The sequence below is a fragment of the Callospermophilus lateralis genome, chromosome 4 (assembly GCF_048772815.1).
Source record: "Callospermophilus lateralis isolate mCalLat2 chromosome 4, mCalLat2.hap1, whole genome shotgun sequence".
NCBI lineage: Eukaryota > Metazoa > Chordata > Mammalia > Rodentia > Sciuridae > Callospermophilus > Callospermophilus lateralis.
In genome coordinates this window covers 117255919-117279424 of record NC_135308.1, presented here as the reverse complement: position 1 = coordinate 117279424, position 23506 = coordinate 117255919, and the positions used below count along the sequence as shown (strand labels likewise).

Genomic DNA, 23506 nt, shown 5'->3' with positions numbered 1-23506 from the left:
ACAAATGTTTCCCTTTTCCCCAATCTTGCAGATTCTTGGAGGCCTTTCTCATGGCCTCGGATAAGGACAAGCAAACTTGACCCAATTGTCAGAGTCCCAGATTTCAAAATCTTCATCAGAGAAAAAGTCTCTCTCAATACAAATGACAAACCTGCCAATCTGGTAAGGAGGTAAACAGTCTACTGCATACCTCAGTGGACAATCCATGCATCTGTGCAGGAAATAAGCAGAATCTTTAGGAAACAGAGAAAAATATTTTTATAAAGAAATTTTATTACATAATTTCTGTATACAACAAACATAGGAAAAGGGTTTTTTAATGAAAGTTTCATCTCATTTTTTAAAAGTTTTGAATTGTCTAGAGGAAATTTATTACAAAAGTATTTAAGTCAATAATAATATTTGACCTCCAAAACCAATGATAATCCCTTTCATTTTTCATATTTAAAGCAAGACATGTTAAACACTATTAACACGGAGAGATATTCAAATTGTTATGTCATTTTATTAAGAACATAGAATACATCTAAGAAGTGAAAACTTTTGCCACATAGAAATGTTTTCTACTACAATAGATACTGTTGTTTTCTTCATATTTGCTCAGCATGGCTGTATAGATGTATTTTCTGCACACCAACAAAACCCTTCATCTTCCAGAGGTGCAGCAAGAGCTGGAAGGCAGAGAGGGAAAGTCCCATGCACTTCCAATGCTAAATGGCATTCCTCCCACAGATCACATACACCTCACCATATTGACTCAGTTCATTGCACTCCATATCCTGCAAAAATAAATCTAGGGCTCGACAGCTGACATTATTGCTCACTGACATTTTGGTAATATATTTCCTTAACATAAGACAGAAATATACCGAAATTTGATACCTCTTAAACCCAAAAGCAATTTGGAATTAAACCACATGCATACACCCTGCTCCCCCATGCCCCCCTTTGATGGATGTTGCATTTTTCTTCAAAGTTAGTGTTGGAAAATAACTGGTTTTCCTTGGGGTGGGGGACTAAAGATTAGGAGAGACATATATTTTTATTCTTATATTTTTTAAAATTTTGTTTTTGAGGGAAATGCTATGCCCTACTATAAAAATGAAGAAACAATGATAATCAATTCTCTGGGGAGAGGGCAGTCCTCTCAAATTTCTTCCTCACCGGGGCCAACTCTGTGGATCATATCCAGGCAACCCTGTGGGTAAGGCCACCACACACTGCTAGAGTGGTTGAGAAGTTCTGTGTGCCTGTGAGAATGGATGGGAGGCCATGGGAAACCCATTTCTTTCTTCAGCTACCCCTATATGGGATCCTTGTTGTTGAGAAATATTCAGCATCCCTCCATGAAGTTGCGAAAGATTCTAAGAAGGTCTGAATGCCAATGGCTGATCAGGTCTTAAATTTTACTCTTTGTTTCTAGAAGAGAGTAAAGCCTATAAGTTCCAGCATGACCCCAGAGTATGAGGTGTAACATCTACAGCTGAGGAAATAGGTGGATAGTCAGACAACAATGGCCTCTTATCTGAACATGTTAAGAGCATGACTCCTCTGGGATTGCATCCACGATGACACAGAGTCGCCAGGATGACAGGGCCTTCCTCACATGCCTAAAGTCAGGCAGGTACACCAACATGATGATGCTCACATTTTGATTTGTCACAACTTTTCATTCTCATTTCCCACTGTATAATTGTCTAGTGACCCTCTTTCTTCTTTTTCTCTTGATGCATGAAAGGAAGAAGTCAGTCTTCATAAGCTATCAAATAGTTATAAAAATAATATTTTAAAAAACGACATTTCACAATGAGCATCCAAAGTTATATACCCAATATATATCAGTCAGTCACACATGATGCTTTCACACCTGGCTATGGCAACATCAGCTTGTACCTGTGAAAACCTTATTGTGCACAATGACACCAGATCACATGTTATAATGCAGCTGAGCAAAGTTTCTCAAAGTAAAACCAGCCATATTGCTATAAAGAAAAATGTCTGGCTCTTGGCCCAACCATTTCCATACTAATCGGCTAAGTCAACCTCGGCTTCTTTCTATTTCAAATGCCTGGGCTTCAGTTTTTGAGGCAATTAGAACCAGATCAGTGTAACTTTAAAATACTGATCTTAATTATATAGCAATATAGTAATTTTGCCCTGAGAGTGTCAATACATTTACAAATATTGTGAGTCCCAGTTTGTACATGAAGAAATAGGCACAGAAAGGCTAAATGGCTTGTCCCTTGTTGCACAGCAGGTTAGTTAGGTCAAGTGTGGAGCATGAGCCTGGTTCTTTCTACTTTAATGCCCAGCATTTTTCCAGGGGTAACCTAAAGCTGTGGACAAGGTTCCTGCTTTGGGTTCTGTTTGTTACTTGTAGTATCCTGCCAGCTTTTCTGCCAGTACTGATTTTTTTGAGGACTCAAGGCTTCATCCTTGGTCTTCTCTGAATCTCTCTCATTTTGCTATCCTGATGAAGTGTGTTGTCCCAGAATTTTATTTTATGCAGGGGGATTAACCAAAATGCACTTCCAGCTGCAGTTGGTATTAAGTGTGGAGAAAAGTCTTATAAAAAGGCAATGGGCAGGTGTTCTTCTTTGTGAACTTTGGACAAAATGGGACTCAACATTTTACATTTGTCTTGCATTCCAATGGTCTCAATGGAAAATAAAATAAAATAAAGGCCTAATCGTGAGGTAATGTTTACTTCTCTGCCACAACACTCAGAGTGCCCCCTCAGATCTGGCAACAATTTAACATAAGGAAAGACTTTAGACCTTCACACCCTTTTAGTGAGAAAAAAAACGACCTTAGCTCAGACTTTCCACAAAGCTGGGAAGTCTCCTAGACATCCCTCATCCTTATCATAGGTAGATCTGTAAAACGCCTTAAGACCATGTGTCTCAATGCCAGGCACATCCCAGCTCTGGTCCCTGCTCTGCTAGAACTTTGCTTTCACATCTGAAGACCAAAAACCTCTGCCTCTTAATCAAGAGTTAACAACAACAAAACTCAAAAGAAGGTAGGTACTCAAAGAAAAGAATGCCAAAGGCTATTTAAGTGACTTGTGAAGAAGTTTCACAAAGCTATCTCCATTTTCAAAAGCTATAAACAGTCCTGGATCTAGTCAATAGCAAAATACATGGATGGAAAGGGCCTCTGTTTAAGCAAAAGAAGAAAAATACCAATAGCACAAAACTGCCCTTAGAGTTTTTGAAAAAATATATCTATTAAGATAAACAATTTTGATTTTTTAATAAGCTGTGCATTAAGTACACTTTGTTTCCATCACTCTCCATTTCTCTACAGCTCCGCTTTGTCTGCCTGGGCTGAGCTGCTGACCTCGCTGCCTCCTTCCGCGCCACTGCTGTCGGCAGGTGTGAAAGACAAGGAAGCTGAATTTATGCAGTATCTTTTGCCGGTTGGACGAGGTCCATCATCAAAAATGTGCCCAAGATGAGCCCCACACTGAAAGAGAAGAACAACATGTAAGGGAGAGTACGCACAAAGCAGGCTTTCACAGTGAGCAGCTTAAATGGATGGCCAGCCCGTGCAGAGATGATGGAAAGCATCCTGGACGATTTCTAGTCTGCCTGTCAATCGCAAAAAAGATGGTTTCTGGCAGGCTTTGCCCCACATGCTGAGAATAAAAAACACTAGAATTGTGCATATCAGAAATCATTTAGGAGCCACTGTATTTTTTTGATCTGCTAAGTCTCTCAGCCAGCTGAAAAATGACTGCAGTAATTTTATGAATTGTATTGACCTTTGATCTCCTCTTTGTAAGAAACATGGCAGAATAAAATCTCTCCCCCCTGGCACTACTTTTTGCTTTGGGTGGGTGGTTTTAGATATGCAGAAGTCCACTGTAAAAGATACTGTTTAACTGGCCATGACGGAGGTGATGTTTGCTTTCATGGGCAGTAAAACTTAACATCAGACAAGCATTGGATGTTCTTGGAACCCAGTGAAGCAATGGCAAGGCTCAACAGATTTATGTCACGGTCACCAGGGCTGCAAGTGTAGCAAATGGAAATGTCTTGAGCTCACGCAATTATTTTTTCCTGGCTCCCATTAGTGCAGCGTCATGCTGGCTTCTTTACCTCCTGAACTACAGTGTGGAGTTTTTGCTAAAGGAAGATACTCTTTAGCTAAAATCAATACCACTGATTATTCAAAAAGTTGGGGAAGGAGAAAATGCCTGGAGGACGGATGGTTGCTTAGGATAGTGTTTAAAAGAAATCCAGCTCAGAAAGTTTTTCAAAAAAGGCTGGCTATCTGACTAAAGCCCAGCACTGACCGCCTCAACACTGAGGATGGCTCCAGGAGACAAGAGCATGCCACTTCTCCCACCCTTTCTCAGCAGGGCCAGGAGAAGATGGAGATATTAGTGTACCACACTCAATGGGTCCCAAAAACACATCATCTATCATGGAACAAAAACACCCAAGCTAGGGTAAATGACTTCCATTCCTTCATTTAACAGACATTATGGGGTGTCTATACCTGCCAGGCTGTCCTAGACTCTGGAGGTGTGGGCAATAGAGCTTACATTCCAGTGAGAAAGACAGATAATATTCAAGAAAATTATGAACTAAATGTGTAGTATGTAGAAATCAATGCTAAGGAGGGAAGGAAAATAAAAACAGACTGTGATATGAAGACGATGAAGCATCAAAGTCCAGAGCAGGTCACCCTGGGAATAAGAACCTGAAAGTAGCAGATATTCTATGGGAGTGCATTTTGAGGAGAGGGTAGAGTCATGATTTAGATAAGAACATGACAGAAAAGGCCTATACATGATTTATTAATTCTTCTCACTAGGCTGATTCAATGTATAAAAATCTTATAAATTGCAAGGAAAGATATGAATTGACAAGGGACTGGGGCTGAGATACTAAATGGAGATGATGAGAGAGAAATGAGGCAGGATGCTCATTACATTGGAAAGAACTAGAACCTCAGTCTCCCTACTGAAAGAGCTAAACTCAATTCTCAAGGAATCCTGGGTTATTAATAAATAGCACTAATAGTAACTTTGACTATATGGCATTTCCATGTTAAAAGTGCATTCTTATTTTTCTTCCAATGTACTGTCAGCTTATTAAAGAACTAAAAATGAACCCTGAACTGATTTGATCTATTGCCTGGAAAATATGAAACAGGCCTAAAAAACAAATCTTGCATTATTTTACCACATTCAATGCAGGTTTAGGTAATATCAAAGCTGACAGCTCAGATTGCTTTTCCTTTCTATAAACAATTGAGGCCAAATTTTCAGGCATCAGCTGCTAAGATGCACTAGTAAGAATATATCTGCTTGCCCAATGGTCACAGGAATACGCCTATTTTTGCCTGCCAAAATAGCCAGTGTGCAGGCCAATAGGAACTGGTGCTCTTGGTGACCAGGGTATGAATACAATTACTGATCTCTCAGACAGCTTTGGCATTTGATCATCTGGCATCTAAAAGGTGACATTCTTGCATAAAAGTCTTAGATGGGAGGGTGGGGGTGTGCATGTGTTTAAAGAAAGATTGCAGCTATCTGGGCAAAATATATTATATGGCCTTCCTTTCTTAATCATCCTTTGAGCATATTAAGAAAACAGTTCTATTTAAATTACTCCAAAAATAAAGTGTAGCAAGGATATTCTTGAAGCCATTTAGAAATAAGTCTTCATTTCCCAAATCATTTTTTAAAAATCCAAACTATAGTAATTTAATCTGTAGCTTCATTTGTTAATCTGGAATCAGTCTTCTGTTAAACAGAAAGGAAAACGCTGCCTTTAGATTTGTCCCTAAAACAGGTGGAAAAAAAAAAGCGAGGAAAAGAAATTATAGTTTGAAAAGTCAACAAAAATCACTTGCAAACAAGTACATGGGTTGGGGATGTGGTAGGGAAATTCTCAGGAAAGGTGTGATGACAGCTAATGGCTTCATGATATTTGTCACAAGATGTTCTGAAAGATTCACACCAGGCTTAGGTTACCAAGGGTGGAGCAACATTTTAAAGCGTAGACAGGTGTCATTTATAGCTATGCAATCACATACCTGCCCACCTGTTGCCTGCAAAGTGGCAAGGCCTTTTGAAAGAAGACTAACCACACATTGCCCTTTATGTCTCCCATGAAAGACCAGGTTTCTTAGAAAAGTGTGCAAGCCCTGCAGGCTCCTCCCTGAAGGCAATGCACATGGAGCCCATTCTTTCCAGCTTCCAGGCCTGGCGCAGGCTGGGATGATGAATGGAAGTTGTCAGTGATGCACTGTTTCTTTAGCCTCCTGCAAGCTCTGCCTCCCAGCTCTAGCCAACTGGCAATGTGTTGGGATCTCTCAGCACACCTGGTTGTAACTGAAACAAACTGGTTCCCCGATGAAGAAATCTCTGAAACGTGCTGTTAAAGATTTACTTCAGGATGGGATCTTTGGTGTGTTTTGAAAGTTGTTTTTAATGGTTATGTAGTTCTTTATTTTACAGGTAAATATAAACCACACCTGAATATTCTAGACTTCACTCTGAAGAAGGATGAGTTCACTGTTTAAAGAAAAAATTTAATTCCCACAGAAATCCTTATCATCTAAGCCTCCCACTCAGAAGAGTTGACAAGAACCTGTAAAGAACCATGGAAAAGGACCTCCTTTAAAAAAAGTGATTAAGCATCAAATTTAACATAATTATCTAGATTCTGACTGTAATTTTCAGTTGTGTGCATGAGAAACACAAATAGTGTATTCAGCAGCTACATATTTCTGCACTGATGTATTTCCCACTGTCCTAGAGGGCTTTCTCTTAACTGTTCCTAGGATGCTCGGGCTTTATTATTGTCATTTTCTCTTAAGTGTTTGATCTACAGCATGAAACATTTTCAAAGCAGAGCTTTTACACTTGGGCACATGGGGCAGAAATGGAAAGAGAAAACAGTTTTAAGAAGAAAAGCAATTTACTTTGCCAGTAGTATTCTGTTTTCTACCACTGTTATTGAAGACACTTGTGTGTAAGTATGGGCCCTTTTCCTCTGTGCTCGTGATATTAATCTTTTGCCAAGGAAATGATTGTGAAGTCACCAGTTTGGCATTATGATTTTACTGAAAGATCAGAAAAAGAGATATGGACTGTTGAGTCTAAAACCCAAGGGTAATACATGGGTATCTCTAATCATCAGCAATATATGATTTGTCATCTGCAGAAGATTAATAAGGTTTGGAGTTTTACCAAAAACTGCTTAACTTCTGAAAAATACTTTGTATTGGTAGATATCTACCTTTCTATTGACTTGGATGACCTAGGACAAATTAAAAATGACCTAAAACAAACATAAGAGACTTAATCATAGACTCAAGCAGTAGTAGAAACTGTCACAGACTCCAACTTGGGCAAACACAAGGATCTGATGGTTTCCTCAAAGATTATTACAAAAAGTTAAGTGATTTATTACTCTCCCATTTGCTCCAGATGTAGAATTTTGATATGAAGAAGGAAAAATTCCCCAAGTATTTCTAGGAGGGACTTGACTTTGCCAACTACACTTTGACCATGTGAATCTTGCCTCTTTGTGCTGAATTTAATCTTCTGACCAAGTGTTGCTTAATAGGCTGAAGTTGGAAGATTAGGAAGAAGCTGTCAACCAATTATTCACAATAGTCAGTGAGACTGGAATAAAAGCAACCTAACTTATCACAAGCTGAAATATAAATAAAATTAAGGAAGATTATTCATAATTGAAATCATGAGGAAATGACTGGCGAGGGAGAAGACACACATGCCCACCAGAGTAGGCAAACTGAAGATAAAGACCCTCTTTAGAAGAAAGAAATGGGATGCAATTCCTCAATTCAAAGAGCAAACAGGAAACAAATAGGGCTACAACAAAATGCAACAGGGCAGCCTATTCCTCCATAAACAACAATCATGAAAGCAGGAGGAATCCTACCACTGCCCATTTTCTGTTAACCCAAACAGCGTGCCAGGTTTCTTATACAACACTCTGTAAAAAGGACATAATTGCAAAATTTCTTGGAGAAGTGGCATAAGGACCGAACCAATCTTAACACTCTCAGTAAGAACTTCATTAAAATATTACCTAAGAAGTCACTGAACATATGGAAAAACTACAATATACTATAAATGTGGTAGGCTACAGGCTCCTAACTTGTCTATAAGTCCTACCCAAATATGAGGCCTAATTAATTGCATTCATGATATGATTATACCACAATTTAAAAAATAATAAGAGTCTTAGTACTAAAACAAGAATTAGGAACCCATAGACCATATTGCAGGCAGGCAGGTTGAATCTACTGGTTCCATTCAATGGAAACTCAGCTTATTTGTGTTGGCAGTAAAATAGTCTTTATATTTAGATATTCCACCTTTACCCCAAAGGAAGAAGTAGTCCACATAACATGCTCATATTCCATCTAACAAACTCTTCACAACACAAACTACATTAATGCAATTCACCCCAGAGAAGAGAAAACAAGAATTTTGGAAAAGGAAAAGGCAAACCAGGAGAAACTTCCCACACTATCTCACCAGCAAAAACAAAAACTACCCTTCTCCACAAAAAAGGAGGAAGATGTGATAAGAAGAGACAATTTAAACTGGGGGAAAAAAAGGTCAAAAAAAAAGATTAGCCAGTAAATGAAAATAATGTTAAGAATGAGAAAGTAGGAAGCAAAACACAAATGGTTGCTCTAGCATGGGAACTATTACATCAGTTATAGTTATTACATATTACATATATTACATATTACAACTACTACATCAGTTATTTTTTTAAGTCAAGGTAAAAGGGATTTATGAGAAAAAGGAAAAGAAAAAACAATAAAAGGAATATAAATATGTTTGAAACACACAAATTAGATGACAAAGAAATTAAAGTAGAATCTCCAGCATGCTTCAATTTAGTGTGCTGAATTGTTAGGGGCAGACATCCTGGGCTCTGCTTACACAGAAAGAGCCAGCAAGCCTATGGGTCTGTAGTGCTGGAACCCAATAATCTCCTACAGGAGCTCACTGCAAAGCATGTACTTTCATACATACCTTAGTGGAATATGTTTCTCTCTCTCTCTTTTTAAACTTAGAACTTTTATTTAAGAAAGAGTTTAACACTTTCTAAATATGAAAAGTGAAGATGGTAGATAAAAATCCATAAGGGAACAGGTCAATATTAGGTCTTCACACAACCCTTAGGAAAGAATCCAAAGACTTAGTCTTTGTGCAGAGGGCCAGAATATCTCTCATGAATGTCACCTAATGTTGGCATTGGCTGTGGGTTTTATTCCTCTTTGGTCACTGTAAGACACATTCAAGAATGATCTTTTCTTAATTACTGTTGATTGATATCTGGAGCTGTCATAGAGAAAAGAGGAAATTTATTTCAACTGAATTCTAAGAATTAGTTACCAAAAAAATAAGAAAGTAGAGCCTTAAGGAAAGTGAATAACATATACCTCACCTCACTTTTTCTGTGCTTTTTAATCTTGTTTTCATAGGACTCATTGTTTGAAAATGGGTTGTGAGTGAAAAGGAAAGACACAGTCATAGAGCAGCTTAAAAGAAAAAACTATTAGCTTTAAAAAAGGTTTACTAAGTAGTGTGTATTTAAACTACAAATTCCTGTGCACCAGCCTGTCTATACTTTCCTTTTGTCAAAAATTCTAGATTCTTGGGTAGCCTTAATTTTTTGGTGACATTTATAAAATCATCAATTATAATTAAATTGATTTAAAAATTGAATTGCATTAAAACAACTACAGGAAAATAATGGGATTTTTTCATTTAATTTATTATTATTATTATTATTATTATTTGTGTGTGTGTGTGTGTGTGTGTGTGTGTTGCTGGGTATCAAACCCAGGGCCTTGTGAACACTAGTCAAGTACTCTACCATTTAGTTTCATCCTCAACCCTAATACGGCTCTTTCCAGTAACATTACCCTCATTCCACTGTCTCTCATATAAAGCTTTGGATTCAGACTGCCTTGCACTGAAGTTTCACTTCTGCTACTTAAATCTGCGTAAGTTTACAAAAGTTCAGTTGCCCTCTTTGTGACTCAGTTTCATCTACTATGTAATAAGGGAGAATAGCAGAACCTACCTCATTAGGTTATTGAGAGTATTACATGGGGGAGGTTTTTAAATGTAGTGGTGCAGGCTACACCTAGCCCAATTAAATCAGAGTGGCTGAGGATGAAGCCTGCATCAGAAAGTCCCACTACCATGTTCAGAGACTCATTTCTGAGATATGAGGGTATAAAGAAAATGTGATACGTAATCTATCTTTCAAGGGAGAGAGTGAACCCCATATCTGTAAGACAGTAAAATTGCCAGCATTATTTTTTATTTACAAAATTGAAAGCAAAATTTCATCATGTGGTCAGGTTCAAACCAATCTCCCTCCCTAATTGGTAAATATGCCAACTACTCCCTAAAAATCTTGTGCTTGATAAAGGGGGTTGAAAAAAATGGATAAAGGGTAAGTAGACGAATCCTGAGGGAGGTCCTTGTCACAATCACTTTGCTACTGCAGCCTCCTGACTGTACCTCCTTTACCCCTGAACTGTTTATAGACATTTCCCAACAAATCCCTTTGTAGTATCAATGAATGTCCATGCCACAATCGGACTGTATATTTTATTATTTAAAACAGATTAGAAGAGAAGGCCTGCCTATCTTAGGATATGCAATTACTCTTATTCTGTATACATGGAAGTTCTAGCTATATTTCTAGGTTTAGGTTCAAAATACCAACAAGTTTAGGTCTCTGAACAAATTAACTACTCTTGCTTCCTTCTCGAAACATGCTCATTTTCTCCCTTAGAGCCAGCATTAATTTGGTTAGAAAGGAATGGACAGTATTGATGAGAACCTCCTTGGAAATGAGGATGTCAACATACTAGGAGAGGCATGCTACTCTGTCCTCAACTAGCCTACCACTGAACTTCCACTTCTACAGCTTCTCTGCAATTTCCCTCCTAATACCCACTCAAAAAAAGCCATTTCTGGGGTCTTCATTGACTGTGTTTGGATCACAGACATTAAAGGCACTATGAATGAATGATGAACTTGAGAGAGAAGATTATCAAAATACCAAGTTCTATCAGACCACAAAATGAAATTTTCATATACCTACCTAGAGAATAGCCCACTCCCCCCTACGTTGAGTAAAATGAAGGGATTTTTGTCTTGCCAATGATTTAGTTTAATAGTGTTGAAGCTAAAGATCAATATTTCATCAGACTTGCAAAACACCTGAAGACTGACTGAGGTATCATTCAAAATTTAAAAAGACTTCATTGTGCTTGTCTGTTCCACTTGTGAATAGTTGCTTGACATTGGTTGCTGTATTTAGTACAAGCAAGAGTCTTGAAAGTGTTAGCAATGTCAAGTGAGTGGCCTATTGGGTTGTCAGGTGGGGTTAACTAACCTGAGAGCAGCTTGTTTCCACCCTGTGCATCCCGTAGGAAAAGTCATCTGTGAACGTGATGGCCTCAGAACTGATCACGTCATGGAAGGAAGGCCAACCTGGGTGGAGCAGGCATAAGAAACAGAAACAGAGAAGAGAGAGAGATACATTTGTGGATCAGAATGCAATTTTAAATAAGTACTAAGCAAATAATGTCAATACTTAGAATATGACTTATGCTCAACTTTTTCAACTTGAAAAAAAATGTCAAAAGCTGAAGTATATTTTGCAAGACACAATTATTTTTTAAGACTCTTTTCTCACATCCAACTTATAGTTGCATTGGGGTTTGATGTCTCATGAGACATTATTAGGTTATCCAATAGTTTTCCCAAATTTTGAAAGTTCTTTGTCTCCATTCTTTCTTTTGTCTCCAGAGTCACTTGCATGACCCTGAAACACTATTTATCTTCCATTCTGACACTGTGCAAAATATAATCAGTTAATCGGTCTGGTTTTTTTTAGTACTTTTTTTGGATGGTCAAAGTATAAAAAGATGAATAACCATTCGGATCAAATTTCCCAGGACAAGGTGTATCTGGAGCATGACTTATGTTCTTTGGGAACAGGCTTGCTCACTTTATAGGAGAAATTCATAGAGCAACAGAATGCAAACTTCAACAATATCATTTCCAGTTTCAAAAAAATAAAAAACAAATTAGCTTATGCCAAGTTTTTGTAAGAAACTGGCCCAAGCTCCCCATCCCCCACTATACAAGAGTATAGTCCTCACAGTCGGGGCTAGATAGAACACCACAAATTTAAACACTCTCCAACTCCTTGATGATAGCTCAAGGTTGCTACAAAAAAACAGGAAAAACCTTAAATTTCTAGACTCTTAACATTTCAAAAATTAGTTACGCTAAGTGTCAGTATCATTTTTAAAAAAGTTATTTCTGCCTGTTTCCTAAATAAACTCTAAGCTATAGAATTTGGTTTACAATGGTTGTTTTGATATATTTAGGTATCTTTGTTCAATGACAGAAGTGTCAGTTGCTCATGAAGACAAGTGTTAGTGGTGATATTTAGGGACACTGAAAATTAAAGCCATTTATCTATTAACTCCCCCAATTCACAGTGTCCTTTTGCACTGTGTTCTTTCTTTTTTAACCTTCCATGGCCTAAATCATTTTATTTTTTTTTGGGGGGGAGGCACAATTGATTCAGTAGTAAACAGAGAGAAGAGTAAGAAATTTGTTTTAAATTTACCGTAAAGTTATCTTTGTGCACATGTGTGTATACATTTTCCCCTATTTTTGAATTCAAAATAGGCGCATTCAAAATAGACACCCCCCACACACATATATGTATATGTGTATACATATACATATAAAGTAGCCTTATTAACTTACTCTTCTGAGAGCAGAAGAGTAAGTTACTTATCTAAGCTATACAGGCATTAAGCAGCAGAGCCAAAACTAGAATCTGAGCATTTTGGCTTTCAGACTGTCTTTAGATTCCACTTTCTGCCTTAATAAAAGCCTGAGAGGTCTTCAATTTAAGCACTCTAGCAGCTAGGAGGCTGAAGGCTGTAAGAAATCTTTACCCTCCTGTCTGGATTAGTTGATTGTTTCACTTCTGAGACACTAAAGCAGATAATGAATGCACCCCAAAACAATACCTATTCTCTCACTTTCTAATGGCTAAACTACTCAAAGGGAAAGTCCAAGAGTAACGATGTAAATAATGCAATCTACTTTGAGACATACATAATTTTTTATTCATTTACCTAAAATAACCACAAAGACTTAGAAACTCACCATTCAGCAGTAGCATTGAGAAAACCGTCAATTGTATCTAGAGTTTCCTAATTCTACTTCTCTCCTAGTAATTTTGAATACTTGTCCACTAAAGATTTGGAAGGGAAGAGACTTCTTTCAAATGAGCTATGTATTTTGTCTACCTGAATTAAATATTTACAAATTTGTTCCAGGAAACTGTATTAAAAAATAGAACGGGGTGAAATAGAGTAGAAGTTCTCAAAAGACCTCAGTGTTCCTGGGAAACTACTAATACTTGAATTTTTTTTAATTGTTTAACATGGAATTATTTAATTGAAAGAGGAATTAAAAATAATGAAAACAAAAATCAATAAAGACATTTCAAAACTCCTCCAATTCACAGTGTCCTTTTGCACTGTGGAAGAAATGCAGCTCTCATATGCAATATTAGATTTGTCACCCAAATCTTGATCACTGGAGACTGACAGGAGAAACCATGTTGAAGACTATAATCCCCAGTGATGGAACATATTTTTTGGGGAAAAGAATCAGAGCTAACTTCACCAGTAAGGTTAACAAACGAGACTGGCGAGTTGCTTTGCTAGGTCCCTCAGAAAAAGCCAAAGTCTGTGGAAAGAGAATCCATCAGAAAGGTAAGTCCTTAATGACAATCAAGCTAAGAAGGACCTTCGCCCAAGAATAAATTGTCTTATGGCAGAGAAGCCACAGTGATGACAGCACTTTGAAAGCGGAATTCCCTCATCATGTGAAAGTATTTAAAGGAGGAACTCTTCACTGCTGTAAAAATCCTCAAAGGAAACCCTGCCCCCACTGCTAATAATAAGGAAAGTGCTTCAAAGGGTGATAGGCAAAGACTGAAGCAATCTGCGTCTTGTTGAGAAAATTATCTTGAGCAAAAGGGTGGGGGGAGGGGAGTGTTTATGTCAGTTTTGACATTAAAGAAAGATCATCCATCCTCCTTTCTTTAGGCTTTTCCTTTTGGTCTTCTCATCTAACAAAACATTATTTGTTTTGGATGCATTCCATGCACTTTTTAAAAGGAAAGTCATGTGAAAACCTGTAAAAACAGAGTGCACTCCCTCCACCCCCAATACATCCCTTTGTTTCCATTTGGTGAGTTTGGATTTGGGCCTATAACCATTTCATTTCAAAGAATATAAACTGTGCTTTTATATATTAGCCTACTAGTATCAAGAATATCTTCTTTTCAATAAATACATTCTCCCCTCAAGGAATTGCCATCTCCAGATAGCAAATAAATACAGCTACTGCAACTGAAGCAGGCCTGTTCTTCAGTTTTATTCAGCCACCGGGCCACATGCATCTGCAGTTATAACTTAATATTTCTTGTATAATGTGAAGCAAATCCAGAACATGCCCATTTACATCTCTACTATAAGAATAAGTGATACAGAATATTAGTAGTGGCTCCTTGGTGCTGCTATCATCTAAATCACAATAGATTTTCTCTACATTGCAGTTAAAAAAAAATCATTCTGCTACTTCCCCATAATGTAGCTTGATGTAGCTGCTCTGGGTTTACTTGAACCCATAGCTGAACAATGACATGACTTTTCACAAGTAGTGTTCTGTTGACACATCTTAAATGCTTCACTCCAACACCTTCCTAGAAAAAACCTCCTCACCTTCCTATCCCTACCTACTCCTCCTTCATTCAAAATCTTTTAAACAAGTTATTAAAATTAGCAACAGTTTATAAAAAATTTGAAGCCAATACCCACTGTACCATGTCTAGGAAGTGTGGCCCTCACTCCTCTATTCTTAACAAAGATTGCTATGCAGCTTCTACGTCCCCTACATCTTTCCCCTCCCCCTAAATAAAAATTAGGAACTTCAGTAAGTTGGCTATATATCCAATCAATAGAACATAGCAAAAACTACCCATGAACAAAAGTTTATTGAATTGAAAGGTAATTACAAATATTTTCTTATCTTCAAATGTAAACTAAGTTTGAGCACAATGAATGCCAGTTGAGCTTGGGTGATGGTTTAATATTGATGACTTGGCTGGGCATGGTAGTTCATTCCAATAGTTCCAGTGATAAGGAGGCTGAAGAGGGAAGATCACAAGATTCTGAGGCTACCCTGGACAAGTTGGTGAGACCCTGTCTTAAAATTTTAAAAAATAAATTAAAAGGATATAGTTCACTGGTAGAGAACTCATGGGTTCAACCACTAGTATAGCAATAAATAAATATTGCTGATTTATATTGGAGCACAGCTTTGTGAAGATAAGTTGGAGATGTAGATCCACATTTTTAGCGTGTGCCAATTGTCACACCTCCATAATTCTAGGGATATATTTCAAATTTTTCAGCTTTTGGTTTTCCTGTAGCCAGTTACCTCACTGACCACAATTTACCTTATTAGCCACCTCAAGACAAATGATGAAACTCCCTATGAAGGTCCCCTGCTGACAAGAATTGTTTGAAGCTTAGACCCCTGATTCTTGCCAAATTATTCATTTGGACTTACATTTCAAGTATAACTTCTATCTCACTTTAATGATTCTCTACTCCCCTTCAAAGACCCATTTGGTTGCAATCTAGTCTTCCAAAAGTTTAAGTAGTAATCAACCAAATATATGCATGTAGTAGAAAATCAAACAGTGCAAGATGGCTTGTGATGAGATTTTTCCCTTTCAACCCTTCACCCACCCACAGGCAACTGATTAATAGGTTTTCTGTTTAGTTCTAAAACAATGCTGCTACCTCTTAATTCATTCATTTTAATCCTGTGCTGTCCAACACAGTAGTTACTAGGCACATGTCATGATTTAAGTTTAAATTAATTAAAATTACATAAAATTACAGTTCCTCAGTCACATGAGCCACATTTCAAGTTCCCAACAGTCCTTTGTAGCTAACACCTGCACAGATAGTCACAAAACATTTCCACCATGATTTCCCCAAATTAGGGCACTTCTACCATTAAACAATGCTGTTAGACATTTGAATTGATTCTTCTAATGAAAGATGGAGATTTAGTATTCATGTCTGCACTTAATCTCCTGCATCCCCTTTCCAATATTTGATACTTATATGATTTTTCATTTTTTTAAAACATCACTTGGTAACATCTACCTCATAAACTGGAATTTAAGTTCAACAAAAGCCAGAAATGTGCTTGTTCATCACGATATTGCCAACCACCTAAAATAGTGCCTGCTACATAAAAGGTGTTAAAGAAACTATCTGACAAATGAACACACGAACACATGAATATCCTGTAGCACAACATAATATTCTCTGACACCCCACTCTGTAAAATGGTCTTAGTGCTTTCATATTCCCTCCAATGGATTCTTGGCCTCTGATCCAGCAACCAAGCATGACTAAGTCTTCTTTGCTTTTCTATAGATTCTAAGAGATGAAAACTAATATACAGCATTTGTATTATTATGCTATATATCTGCTGCTAACTGAAGAGCTAAAGGGTATTAGCATTGTTTTTCATTCTCCACGGTCCAAATGTCATGATCCTAAGTTGCCTAAAGTCAAAAAGATTTTTCCTTTTTTCCATTACATTATTGTTAAAAGGTATATCGCATTTCTTTTCATTTTTTGTTTAGATCATGACTTTATTATTCAGTTGTGTAAAATCTTTGTAATTCACAATTTTACTTTTTGAAATTTTAATTATAGATATTTCAAGTATATGCAAAAATACACAGCATGATTTAACCTATTAACTGCCCAGATGTAACAGGGAATAACATTATTTCCTATATTTGCTTCTGATTTTTTTCTCTTTCTCTTACAAAGAAAAATGTTATGATTACAGCTAGATCTGACTCCAGCTTTCTCTCTACTCCTCTGCCTCTTGAAGAACCAAAGGTAATTGTTTTATGTACCATTCCTACACTTGTTTTTATTTTTATATTTATTTGATTTATTTTCTACATTGTCTATATCCATATGTAACATGTTAAATGTTTAAAAAAATTATATAAATGACATTGCAATATTTTGAAAACTGATTTTTTCACATTATTCTTGTTCTTTGATTGCTTTTAAAAAACACTATCATTTTATTTTATAAATGAAATATCTTTTCAAATACCTGAGAATATGAATTAGAGGGTTGGTTTTTAATTTTTCCACTATTCTCTTAAAATATCTCTGCTTCCTCTGGGGCAATTGTTCTCCTTATTTTTTTTGGTTGTTTGTTTGTTTATTTTAATTTATTTCCCCCAGGGTGTAGTGTTCTTCTTCTATCTCTGGTGATCAACTCTACCTCCTGTTATAGGATGGAAGCCTGGGTCAGATATCTTAGAGTCTGATGTAGGTTCCTTCCTATTAGTTGTAATTATTAGTTTGTTTCCTTAGCAGATCTTATCTCTAAACAGAAAAGCTGCCTGGAGCTCTGGGAACATTGTCATTATTTGCTAACTAGGCAAGATTTATTCTGGGGTTCTCTTACAACCTGAAAGGCAAATGGTTTACTAGGTGGTACCAACACCTCAATAAGAGCTCCAATTCTCTCAGATACGCTGTTTAATAAGTCTTTTAAAAAGCATCTATCTTCCAGGATTTTTTTTCTCATGGAAACTGATAAGCTATCATTGTAAATGTGAAGGTGAGGAAGATGTAAAACTGGTCTGCCTATTCTTCAGACTTTTGAGTAAGCACCTTGTCAGCACTCCATTTTGCTGTTGCTAATTCTAAGCTCTGAGCTTTGTAACCCTGCTAGGCATCTCTATAACAACTTTCCTGCACACTTGGGGCTGCAACTTTCTTTAATTAGTCATATCCATTTCCACCACCCACCCCACTGGAAAATGTTTTTAAACTTCTTTTCTGCTCAACATGGCCCACCCACTCCAGTTTTTTTTTTTTTTTTTTTTTTTTTTTTTTTGCACCGTGTTTCTTCTTCTTTTACTCTTCCTCTTCCTCTTCTTCTTCTGACTCTCATTTTAAAGGAGTCTCTTGGGAGAGAGGAGAATAAACATGCATGCTGTCTATATCATCTTAAGAAGCTGAAATTTTTAAAAAAATAAACTACTGATGTTAGTCTCAATCTATTATTTTATGTGAAGCAACAGATTTTAGGTGTCATAATTTTTTTGTAAACACAATTGAATTCTTTTTATCTTATTGATTAAAAATAGTAAAACTAATGTAAGCTTTAGCAGCTTTAATAGGCTCAGGTTTAACCCTGTGGTTAAAAACTGACTGTGGGCTAAGTGTCTGAGACTAACCTTTCATGAGCTTGGCAATGCCATCTGAGCTTGGAACCAGCAGGGCAGAGAGCCTTCCCACTGACTAGCTCAGTAAAAGAAATATCTTAAACTGTTTTTCAAGTTTATATTTTATTGTTTAATATTATTTGAGAATTTACTACATTTATACCTTCCTGCCATTGCAAACATAGGGACAAATATCTCCCTATATGTTCATGACATGATTTTATTACTGCAAATAAGCAAGAGTCTCAAGGGGCATATTACTCTAGTCAGGACAAAGGAATTGACAGCAGTTATGAAAAAAAAATCAATGACTTTGGCAAACTTTCTTCCATGTTTCACTCAGCTTTATTAAGTGATAAACAAAAACTATATTTAAAATACTTATCTTGGAAAGCACAGAGGTTAAAACATAAATGAAATTAGCATAAATCTACAGATAGATTCTAAAACTTTATGAAGATAAGAATACTAATAAAATTTAAATGCAATATACTATGAAGAAGGCTTAATTTATTCTGGTTACCAGTTACCATGGTTTTCATTTTGTTGTTAAGTAACCCAGGAGTTCTAAATGAGGGTGACATTGCTGCTGGTGGCATTTTGGATGACAGGATATTTGGGAGTCCAATGGAAGGCTTTTAAACAGACTACTCTCATGATCATATTTGAGTTTTATGAAGATGCTAGAAGTATGCTGGAAGGTGAGGGATAAGAAGGAGCATGAAAACAAAAATATAGATGGAAGATTATACACTGGAACAGAACTGATGGTGCTCAAGTGAAGACATTTACAACGGACAGTAGAACACGGGAGAGGCTACAGAGATTAAGAGCCAAATTCACTGATTTTTGTGACTGCAGTATATATGGGACCCTGCAGGAGGATAGTTCATGCCAGTGAACTATGCACTTCAAAATTGTTAATAGGTAAATTTTAGGTTTCCAGGCCCTCTGACTAGCTGGATCATGCTGGACATACATTTTTGCATGTAAAATCATAAAAGCAGTTTCTTGGGTAACTCTGTAGGAGGCAGAGGGCTGGTGAGAACTATCCTTGGAGATATAGTGTGAAAGTCATCAGAACATAAAGGACAGCACGGTAATGTATAAGGCAGGAATATAGGGAAGAGGTGAACACACAAGTACTTAAAAGTTGGTCAGAGGAAGAGTCAATAAAAATAAATAAATAAATAGATAGATAGATAGATAAATAAATAAATAAATAACAAAGCGTTTCAAGAAATAGGGGGAAGACAAGAGAACCAGGACAGAGTCCAATAGAGAAAAATGATTAAAGATTGGAGGGCAGTATGGAGATTCCTGGGAAAGCTGGGAATGGAACCACCATTTGACCCAGCTATTGCCCTTCTCGGACTATTCCCTGAAGACCTTAAAAGAGCATACTACAGGGATACTGCCACATCGATGTTCATAGCAGCACTATTCACAATAGCTAGACTGTGGAACCAACCCCGATGCCCCTCAATAGATGAATGGATAAAAAAAAATGTGGCATTTATACATAATGGAGTACTACGCAGCACTAAGAAATGACAAAATCATGGAATTTGCAGGGAAATGGATGGCATTAGAGCAGATTATGCTAAGTGAAGCTAGCCAATCCCTAAAAAACAAATGCCAAATGTCTTCTTTGATATAATGAGAGCAACTAAGAACAGAACAGGAAGGAAGAGCAGGAGGAAAAGATTAACATTTAACAGAGTCATGAGGTGGGAGGGAAAGGGAGAGAAAAGGGAAATTCCATGGAAATGGAAGGAGACCCTCATTGTTATACAAAATTACATATAAGAGGTTGTGAGGGGAATGGGAAAAAATAAGGAGAGAAATGAATTACAGTAGATGGGGTAGAGAGAGAAGATGGGAGGGGAGGGGAGGGGGGATAGTAGAGGATAGGAAAGATAGCAGAATACAACAGTTACTATTATGGTATTATGTAAAAATGTGGATGTGTAACCAATGTAATTCTGCAATATTTGTAATGTTTTGAATAACCAATAAAAAAAATAAAAAATAAATAAAAAAGATTGGAGGGCACATAGAGGTGCCACATTTTACAGAAAGGCAACTTAAAAAGGTCTGAAAGAACACTGCTGAATTCAACAACTAGTGTTAGGCTGAAGAGCAAAGTGAAGTGGAGTGTGAGCAAAGGATTACCAAGGCTGTCAGGGAAGAAAGGTAAAACAGGATGATGACTACAGGGAGAACACAGTATGTCTGTGTTAAGATATCTGAACTCTGGGTGTCCTATCCGTCCCACCTTTCTGTGTTTTATAGAGTGCTTTAAAATTTAAAATATGACATTCCTACAATTTTGCAATAAAGTGATTGATATAAAAATATGTAAATATGCTAAATTATTTTAAGCATTACTCAAATGCTCCTAAGGACATTGAACAGAAGTGATAGCTGAAGAAAGGCTAAAAGATATTTTAAAATTTTTAGTGTATTTAAAAATTTTTTTTATTGTTGTTCTAGTATCTTTTGTCTATTGAACAAAGAGTGATAGATGTGATGTTTTTAATGACCATTGTAATATGTTTTGCTTTTTGAGGAAAAAGTAGGTGCTCATAAATACAGTTGAAGAAATAAATCCAGAGCTTAAATTCTAGGTTAGGTTCTCATGTCAAACAAGTTAACAGCATTTGGTACTTTCACTTCAAACCGTGTATCATGATTTGTGATTACTTATTTATAAGGATACTTTAAAATTAATGTTTTCTTTTTTCAATAAGCACAATGAGATCAAGATTATTTTGTTTACTAACACATCCTCAAGACCTACCTCATATATTTCTTACATGAACTAATTAATAAAGAAAATATAACACATTTCATTATTTAAAAACAAAATTAAATTTAATTAGACAATAATAACTTTCTACTTAGACACTCAAAATCATAGAGACAGAGAGTAGAATACTGGTTGCCAGAGGCTGGGGTAAGAGGAAAGCAGGTGTCATTGTTAAATGGATATAGAGTTTTGATTTTACAAAAAGAAAAGAGTTATGGAGTTGGATGGTGATAATGGCTGTATAACATGACTTTATTTCATGCTAGTGGACTATGCACTTCAAAATTGTTAATAGGTTAATTTTATGTTACATGTTTAGCATTTTACAACAATAACAAAATTTTAAAGGGGGGAAAAATAGACAATGACCATCTGAAGACAGGAACAGGGCCATCACCAGGAGCTGAATGGGTCCTTCCTTGATTTTGGATTTTCCAACCTCCAGAACTATGAGAAATAAATTTCCTTTGTTTAAGGAAACAAACAACAAAGATAATCAGTTACTAGTTTGGATATGTCTATCACTGGGCCAACTGAAAAAATTTTTTTTAAAAAAGGCAAATAATTTTTACTACTTTGTTTTAGACATTTTTTTTCACAAATGCCAATTTAACATAGGTTTATTTTTCCTGTTTATCAAAAATAGTACATTTCTTCAAAAATGTTCATTGATAGTTTCAGACATAGAGATCACATGGCCTTATTACCCACAATCATTCTAGACATCTGAGTCTATTAAAGGACAATATGACTAAAGACCATCAAGAACACTGAGGTGTCCTTTAGGCAGTGTGAACATCTGGTATCTATTCTCTTTGGAGATTAATAATGTAGCTGTACTGCAGCAGCCTTTACTAATTCCTTTGAGCCCTGCACAGCATTTTTTAAATGGTTCCAAACACACAAGATCTCTAATTGGTATGGATTTCATCCACAGTTTTCTTACAATCTCAGAATATCTCAGAAACTCCTAAGCAGGAATTGACAGGGGCCAGCTTCCCTATTTCCCTTTGTGAAGGCAGCTATTAATAATATTTTTTCAGGTTCAATAAAATTACTGAACTCAAACAATTTCAACCAAAAAACTGGAGAGGGAGACTTTATTTTCCCTGGCCTGAACACTGTCTCTTGCTACTTTAAATCACAGTTAATGTTTTAAAAAATATATGTTACACATAAGTCAGTTGTAGACTTTTAGCATCAAAGGATCTGAGCAACATCACATGGAACAGCCTGACCTTTAGCCATAATTTCTAAGTGCCATTAAAAAAATGTCTCTCAAACTGGTTTTAAATTTAGTGTTGACCTTGTAACCTTGATCCAAAACATTCAACTTTAGATGATTATTTTATTTTGCTTCCAAAAATCTTCAGTTCAGTGAGGCATCCATTAGGAAGCTTCACAAGGAGTTTGTAGTTTGCTTAGAATTTATTAGTTACATCAGACGGGAAAATGGTGATTTGGATTGCTTGCTGAGTGAAGATTATTTACTGTGCTTAACTGACCTTAGGAATACCAGGAGGGATACAGAATGGGGAAATTCAAAGAAATACAGATTTATTCATAGCAACATGCAATCCAGACAAAAAATAATTTTCCATTCACATGCAGTCTTGAATTAGGTCTATTAACTAAAAAGCATCATTTGGGAGTGTCAAACTATTCCTTATATGCTTTAGTTGGGTGCTGTCAAAAATTTCAAAATAATTACCCTTTTATACACATGTACCTAATGAAAACATGAGATTACTTATTCTAACAGGCAGTTAAGTCTCAAAATTCTACTTATCTAAATTTTTTCTTCATGTTTTTCTCTAACTGAAGTCTCTCTAAATTTCTGGATAGATAGATCTTTATGCTATACTTTTAAGTTCTGCAATCCAAAATAAAGGATTTCCTTGTTTTCATAAATTTTCTATGATCTTTCACTGATACACAAAACCTTTTAATGATGTATCAAAACTTAGTTCCTCTACTATAATTTAGATTTCTGAAAAACTATCTTGAAACAATATTTTAAAACAGAATAAACTGCTCAGAAAAGCTGTGAAAAAAAATTTAGAACAAAATAATTGCTTCAAGTTGTTTACAAAAGATATTCTGCCTTTGTAGCAGACACATGACAAAATTAGAACAATTTATCAAAACAGTGTACATTCCTTAATATGTATATCCCATATATATGTGTATATATATAATTACAATATATATTATATATATAATTACAATATATTATATATATAATTACAATATAAAGTTGTGCATCTGTGTATTTTCA

General features: G+C 36.2%; 1 protein-coding gene across 3 annotated transcripts in view; it reads right to left on the bottom strand.

Moving 5' to 3' along the window:
- Positions 1–305: 305 nt before the first annotated feature.
- Msrb3 (methionine sulfoxide reductase B3) overlaps positions 306–23506 on the bottom strand; it is a 168895-nt gene continuing 145694 nt past the window's right edge. For all 3 annotated transcript variants that reach the window (XM_076854828.1, XM_076854829.2, XM_076854830.1), the window contains 2 exons: positions 11427–11524; positions 306–3468 (listed from right to left, as the gene is read on the bottom strand). In XM_076854828.1, coding sequence (XP_076710943.1) covers positions 3304–3468; positions 11427–11524 — 263 coding nt within the window. In that variant the 3' untranslated portion in view covers positions 306–3303. The remainder of the gene's footprint in view (positions 3469–11426; positions 11525–23506) is intronic.